Source organism: Mytilus edulis, chromosome 7 (assembly GCF_963676685.1).
Source record: "Mytilus edulis chromosome 7, xbMytEdul2.2, whole genome shotgun sequence".
NCBI classification, from domain to species: Eukaryota; Metazoa; Mollusca; class Bivalvia; order Mytilida; family Mytilidae; genus Mytilus; species Mytilus edulis.
The window spans coordinates 26,806,474-26,814,672 of NC_092350.1; the positions used below are offsets into that span (position 1 = coordinate 26,806,474).

Consider the following 8,199-nt stretch of genomic DNA (forward strand, 5'->3'; position numbering starts at 1 on the left):
AAGTGCTATGTGAACTAGCTTTCAAACAACTTCAGTGGCATTCTTACATACTTTGATGGGAAAACAACTTAAATATAGATTACCATACAGCAGAGAATAACAAAGTTGACCTTAAATGAACTATAACCTATTCAGTGTTTTGGACAAGGACACAGTATATTATTTTACCCCCATATTGTCCAAATTATTTAAAAATCAGAATGTGATGTGTTATACATTGCATAGATAGCAATCCTTGGGAGAGAGAACATTTAGAAAATTTAAAATAACAAAATACTGAACTACAAGGAAAATCTAAAACAGAAAGTCCCTTATTAAATGGAAAAATCAAAATCTCAAGCACACCAAACAATTGAATTACAACTGTCATATTCCTGACTTTGTCCAGACATTTCCTTATGTAGAAAATGCATTTTTGAAACTGTTTCATAAAAGAAATGTATTAAATTATATAAAAATTTAAATGTAGAGGACTGATTTGGTATGCACACACACAATATTTCTAAATCACATTCACACAGCACTATCTGAACTTTGAGCTAGCCTGTATTGTTGATTTGCTTTCAGTATTAGATACCCACCTTACACAGATAAAAACCTTAATGTCATTGGCTGGCTGTCAAAGAAAAATCCCAAGAAAGGAGGATTCTTTTCCTTTCTGGGCTTCTAGGTAAATATTGCATCATTTAGAGCTGTTGTATTGTCCTTTATTTAGTATTCGATACCCTCCATATACACAGAGGAAAATGGGAAACATTAGATGGGCTACAACAAAGAAGCTGAAGGGAAGATCACTTATGTCCTATGTGCCATTCTTTGTGATTGGAACAATTGCTGCCTATGTAATCAAGGTAAAAAAAAGAGATTTAATTGCATGAGCCTTATTTAGATGTGGGCAGGGTTAATAAATATAGCTTGTGTCATGATATGCTTCAATGTAAAGCAGAAGCTTGGGGAAAATTGGAATATATGTTGAAGTTTAATATATGATATTGATGCTTGCAAATTCCTCTCTATCCTTAATTGTTACAATTTAAAATATTAAGGATGTTTGATGCTGAAATTCAAAATAAGTTATTTTATGAAATTTTAGCTATAGCTTTATTCACGGTAGATGCGTTTTATATTAGGCAAAATTAGCCCTATTAGAAAAAATGCACCAAATTGCTATAAGATAACTTCCAATCCAAGGCCAAACCTACAAACAAAACTAACAATACCAGACTCTTAGGTGTCTACTTATTTGGTAAACCACTTATATCATTTTCAAGGGAAAAAATTGTACAATATTGATTATCTCAAAATTACAAAACATAAAGGTAGGTCTGTAAAATGATTTCTTGAAGACATTTTTGATGCATAATCAAGCGTATGGGAAGAGTAAAACTGTTCAAAATATGTAATGCATTTAAAAATGAAAATTTTGTCCAAAGTTTTTGTGCTATGTATAGCTTTAAGGCATGCACAATACATAGATGGATTGGCAAAACTTTTTAATGCATTCCCTAGAAAAAATCCAGAAAAAAAGGGAAAAGTCAAAAATAAGTTGCAAACATTATTAATTATCAGAGCTATTTTAACATTAGAGTGAAACCTAGGTGTAACCACATCTTAAGGTAAGGTTTGCGTACACAGGGAGATAACTCGAATTCAAATAATTGAAAAAAGGAGGGACCCGCCATTTTGAATTGCTTTGATTAACCAATGTTTTATAACTACAATATTATCGAAAATAAAACAACACCTACCTCAAAATTGTCGTTTTGATGAAATTTTATCAAAATTTGAATCATACAAGTAACGTTATGACCGTCAGTTTGTTAGTTTTCATTTATATGACGTCACGTTCAGCCATAACGGTCTTTGTGCAAAAACAATTCATGAAGTTTCGCGGAGTTTTATTTTATTTCATAAATGTACATTTTTATGCCCCCGCCGTAGCAAAGGGTCATTAAGTTATATCCTTGTCTGTTTGTACGTTGATCCGAATGTACGTACATGTATCATAGTTTACGTCCGTTTTTACAAAATTGGTTTCCATACTCTAACTTAAGTCTTCCTCAACCAACTGATATATAAAACTTATGCACAATGCTTTTTGCCACAAAAACCACAGAATAGATTTGAATTTTGATGTCGTCACCTTTACAGTTCTAGATTTATGAATGGTCGGACAAGGGATACCCTTCTCCATTCTCCCATCCCCTTTCTCTTGTCTCCCGTCATAAAACCAAAAAAAACCCTAATGTATGGAAAGATGATTTCAATAGAAATCGGTTTAATATATTGTGTTTTTATGGCTTGTCCCCGTCTTGTCCTTTCACAAGATAGAAGTGTTGTTTATTCTGCTTCAAGAACCCCGATAACTTTTTCACTGACTGTTAAGCTGTCTTTTTATTGAATTTGTAAGTCTGATGCACACCGTTTCCGATTTTTATATAGCATGAATACAAATTATAGAAACGCAGGCTTGAATGAAAAATGGCACATTTTTATGACACTTTTAGTCAATTTAGTTAATAAATTTACATAATGCGCCATGTGTTTTACTTATAGAGGATTAATATATAAATTTTCAGATATTTTTATTGCATAATTTTTACGAATGACAGAATGTTGAACTTGGTCTTTTCCTCAAATACGCACACAACCCACACGTTTACATCATTCGAAATGTATTTTATTTTTATCAATGACTTTTACAACTGACAGAGTGTTCTAATAATATTTTTTTATGGATGCATTAAGACACAACTATTGTATTGTGTCGTCCTGAACATGCCTGAAGTATTTGCCACTGGACATTTTACAAACTCTAATAAAAAAAACTTCTATGCATATCAGTCAACTTTGAATCAATTTATCTAAAACAAGGATAGTAATATGTGTCTACACATGCACGGACTCACTATAAAATTCGGGAAATTGTTAGTTTTTTAGTCTTTCTCCGTATATAAGAGATCATAATAAAGTAGTGACGACGCTCGGAGTTACTTCATGAGGTTGTTTTCTGAGTTTTTCGTTTCTGTTCTCCAACTTTAGTTTGCTTTTACCAAATGGTATAAAATTTATACGGAATGCTTTATGTTTCATGTTTATGTAAGAGGGGGCATCATCAGTGTCCCATGGACACATTATCCATTTATTCCAAGCTCTAACGTTTCATCCAATTGCTGCAAACAAACAATTTACCAAACATTGTGCAATGAAGCAATTTTCATTACTTTAATGGCAATGCTTTTCTAAGATTTAAAATACTACTGTTTGAATATAACAAAGAAGATGTGGTATGATTGTCAATGAGACATAAACAACTATAGGTAACCGTACGGCCTTCAACAATGAGCAAAGCTCATACCGCACAGTAGCTATAAATAGCCCCGATAAGACAATGTAAAACAATTCAAACGAGAAAACTAACGGAAGTACGGAAAGTATATATTAAGTGTTTCCTTCAAAATCAGAGTCTTGTACATGAAGTAATGCACAAGTATGACACCTCCCCTTTCGACTGATAGTTGTGGGTATAAAAAGTAAGAGACCACATCAAAAGTTTAATGTAGGATAAAAAAAATAACTTAATTCACAAAGTTAGTTCACTGACTCCTCGTAACTTAATTTGGGAACATTGATTAACCGATATGGATATATATAAAATCGATGTCAAATTAACAAAACTTGCAGCAACTTGTATCCCCCACCCCCAAACTATTTGAAATAAGTTGTTTATCCTTCTTTTGATGTCATTTCTAAGTTAATCACTGTTTTCTCTCATTGATTATGGTCAACCCCAAAGTGTTACAAGACAAAATGATTCTTTTTAAAAAGATGTTATTAAAGATCACTTTGTTCTTTGCAGAGCAACAAAAAAAATTTGTGATTGTGTTTTACAGAAATAACAAGATATACACATATAACGGCCATTTCCGTAAAAACGAGTTCGGGGACATACCAATTTTATTACCTCATTATAATGAAAATAGTTAATTCCTTAAGATCGCAGTTTTTTACAAAAACGGTGGACCCGGAAAAGGGATATTTTTGGCTTTTTGTTGCCATGGCAACGGGATTTTTTAAACCCAAAAATACAAAATTCTTGTTTTTAAGAATTTTTCAATGATATCTTTAATTAAAATTTATTATTAATGAATGGACCACAATTATTTAGGCATGTTTTATTTAGTTTTATTTTTTAATAGTCACTCGCATACATTATTATTTCAGAAGATTTTAGATAGAATTTTTCCTAAAAATCGTAAAAAATCGGAATTTTGAGCTTTTCACCAGAAAAAACGGGACGGGCGATTTTCGATTTTTTTTCTTTAAATGATTGGGTAGTCCTTCCTGAACAAAATGATGTATCATATTGATATAATACCACTGAGAAAAAAATCCAGGTTTTATGCAAACCTTACCTTAAGTCTTAGTAAGTTAAACATAAGGTTGTAGACTTGGTTTGACTTAAGCTTTAATCTCGGTAGAAAAACCCATTTATTTATATGTGATTTTCTTGGTCTTTACCTGGGAACTGGGCTTATATTCCATGTTAGTGTTTTATATCCCCTTATATCATATCTTTGGTGAAGTGGAAATAACAATATATTATATAAGTATTAGTTTATTCCTTTCTTCCCAGGGGATATGGGCTCATATATCCCATGTCAAGGAACCAATCAAATTTTATGATTAGCTGGGATATTTCAATCCAGTATGCTTGGAATAAAAATTTTCAGAGCATGGTAATTTTTTGAATAAAGATAACACATTGTTACATTCAATACCAACATTAGTACAGGGTTTATGTTATTTGTGAAATTTTATTTTGAATTTAGATTTATTCCAAAAATAAGACAAGCTAAGATAGTTCTCACAACTATATTTTTAACAGAAGGATTTACTATTTCACATTGTATTTCATTAATTTAGTTTCCATTTACAGCATTTGATTGTGAAGTTTTTTGCATGTCTAGATCTGGTTTCAGGATGAAAAGCTAAATTTCTATAACAAGATTAAAAGATATTTCATATTTAAGCTCTTTTTTTAATGGTCAGAAAAGTTTATCAAATTAATTTTCTATGACTTTGTTGAATTAGTTACATTGCACATTTATTGAAATGTATATGAAGAAGTTTTAGTTTTCAAATGATCTCTCTATAAACTTGTTTTATTTTCAGGTATTTGGACTTCACAATAAATTGCCATTCTTCAATGAATAACAAAAGACAAATAAGTGTCATGTGATATTTACAGGGACATATTTGTCATGTGATATTTACAGGGACATATATTTGTTTGATTGAAGTAAAGCATATATCTTTATGAAAGTCAGTCATCAAAATGTTATTATGAAAATAATTGTTAGACTTATAAGTAAGTGTATATCGTTATTACAATTTTTGTTCTAGGTATGGTTGTAAATAATGATAAGTTAAGTTAAAATTCAATTATGTAAAAGTGATTGTTTCCACTTTTACAGACGCATGCAGTGACATTAAAATAAATTCTTCGAGTAAGAGTATGAGTTTATCTGGTATCCAGAAAAAATCATACTTAACTTCTATTGAAATTCAGGTACTGTGAAAGGAGAAACAGACATATTTTATTTTTTCCATGACCTTTTGTATTGAGAATATTAGTCTATCTTAATAGTACAAAGTAAATTGTTGGTTGTCTTAAATAGCTTTAAAACTAAAGTAGTGCCATAAGTATTAATATTTAATAAGTTGATATTTTATTTTACACTTTATTAATTATTCAAAAGTATTATTGATTATGATTTTACATGGTAAAAAAGCATATAAAATTTTTATAAGGTTAAGGACAAGTCGTCAGTAACAAGTCATAGTATTGCTGTTTTTTGTTAATACTTTCACTGTTGCAAGTATACTCTTTTTATGTTATCATTGAAATAATTCATTACAAAATAAACTGACTGCAAATTGTTTTGTATACAAGGTATGTCTCTACAGCTAAGAAAAATCATACTTTAGATGTTTAGATTGTGTACTTTTATGTACATTCCTACATTCCCAAAACAGTAAGAACTTATTTACTAAAAGGTTGAATCAATTTTTCTTGTTGTTTTATTATATATGGTATTTTATTTTTATCTGTAGACTAATATATATTAATTGAGAATAAGTGATATTTTTTGGTGAATATATGACTAAGTTTTTATGTTATTCTGTGAAGTAATTGCTAGTATAAAAATAACAAGTGTTAATTGCTGTTCCTCATATTGACAATGAATGGAAAGTCTTCATTGATTAAGAACTCAAACTGAACAGACATATATAAACCGCTTCTTATTTTAAACTGACTGATAATCAGACAATCAGACAAATAATTCTGAAGTACATCATGCAATTGTAATTATATCATTAAGAATGAGAGTTTTGATACATGTACATGACATTTTTTGTATAATTTTTTATATGAGAATGTTTAAGTAATAAAGAAATATTTTGCACTAAAATTTCTTTATTTTATTCAATTCCTTCAAATATTGCATTTCTAGTTCATATCAATATCTAAGAGATATTTACTTCCCATGTTAATTGGATTAATTGGTAATAGAAAAGTGATTGGAAAAGGGGAATGTGTCAAAGAGACACAACCCGATGAAAGAGCAGAAAACAGCCCAAGGCCACCAATGGGTCTTCAACACAGAGAGAAAATTTCCTACCCCCAGAGGCAGCTTCAGCTTGCCTCTAAACAATAATGTATACTAGTTCAATGAAATGGAGGCCACACTCAACATGAAAAAAAACCAACACAAGACTTACAAAGGTTAAACTTAGCTAACTTTTGTCAGCACAACAATATGGCTGGGCTTAATATGATTTATGAGATCTCAATCCTCATGCTATACCTCTAACCAATGTGGAATATACAAACACACAGCAGAATGCACAGTTTAACTCAGTTTAGAAGTCAGATCTTTGCATAGGTCAAGGTGTACTTCCCAGTCTTTACATTTACTCTGAAATGCTGTCTGCTAATTGGAAAAGGCAGCAAAAGCCATCTATAAGTGTTTTGATTAACCTGATATACGGTTGAACTCTGAATAATCTTTATTTAAGGTGAACATACTATATTTAGGGCCAAAAAGGTTCCAATTTTAATTATAAAAGCACACACACACACACACTATAAACCTTTCTGCATATCATTGAAAGGAAAATTTAAAAAAAATTAGATTTGCTGTTTTATTACTCTCCCTGTATTTTGTTATGGGTGGTATGCATCTTTTAATGATACATAATACCATGTCTCTGTTTCATCCATTTATAACTTTTGTGGGGATGTAATTAATTAATCATAGATTAATTGTTGAAGGTTGTACAGTGGTATACAATTGTTACATGTACACCATTTGATTGATAGTTAATCCCAACAGCTAACATACTACATCTCCGTTTTTTAATTCACCTGGCATAAGAGCAGGTGAGCTTTTCTTATGACTTTGTGTCTGTTGTCTGTCAACTTAAACTCAATAAGTAAAATAACAAAAAATACCGAACTCAAAGGAAAATTCAAAGCAGAGAGTCCCTTATCAAATGGAAAAATCAAAATCCAAACCACATCAAACGAATGGATAACAACTGTTATATTTCTGACGTGGTACATGGGGCATTTTCTGTAGAGAATGGTGGATTAAAACTGCATGGTTTTATAGCTAGCTGAACCTCTCAGTGGTATGACAGTTGTATAAAATTCTATTATATTGACAACAATGTGTGAACAAAACAAACAGACATAATAAGAAAGAAGTTACAGAAAAGTCATACAACTAGTTTTGAATTATAGTCCCTTAAATGTCCGTTGAATCAAGTTTCCCAGTGTGTGGTTATTATCATGAAACTTTGGTAGTCCAAGAGAATTTTATACAGTAACAATTACTTATACAATAAAATCTTCCAAAACATTGAGCAGGACGAAATTGTCAAAGAGGGGCGAAAGATACCAGAGGAACATTCAAACTCAGATCGATAACCTGACAACGCCAAGGATAACAAAAAAAAGACAAACAAACAAATTATAAAACACAAGGCACAACATAGAAAACTAAAGAGTAAGCAACACGAACCCCACCAAAAACTGGGGTTGGTGCATGTGTTCCGGAAAAGTAAGCATATTCTACTCTACAAAATGTCACAAAATACACGAGTAATTGTCATTAAACGATGAATTGAGAA

The 8,199-nt window shown here is 30.9% G+C and overlaps 1 protein-coding gene across 7 annotated transcripts in view; it reads left to right on the forward strand.

Annotated features, from left to right (window-relative positions):
• Positions 1-6,476, forward strand: part of LOC139481156 (aldehyde dehydrogenase family 3 member B1-like) — a 32,078-nt gene extending 25,602 nt beyond the window's left edge. For 2 of the 7 annotated variants that reach the window (XR_011654569.1, XR_011654568.1), the window contains exons 13-15: positions 568-670; positions 5,176-5,255; positions 5,286-6,476. Coding sequence is in view for 4 of the 7 variants with exons in the window: in XM_071264301.1 (XP_071120402.1) it covers positions 716-851; positions 5,176-5,217 (178 nt within the window). In the remaining 3 variants the exon portion in view is untranslated. Of the gene's footprint in view, positions 1-567; positions 852-5,175 lie in introns of all 7 variants that reach the window. The other 5 variants (XM_071264301.1, XM_071264300.1, XM_071264303.1 and 2 more) reach the window with 3 other exon arrangements.
• Positions 6,477-8,199: the final 1,723 nt, after the last annotated feature.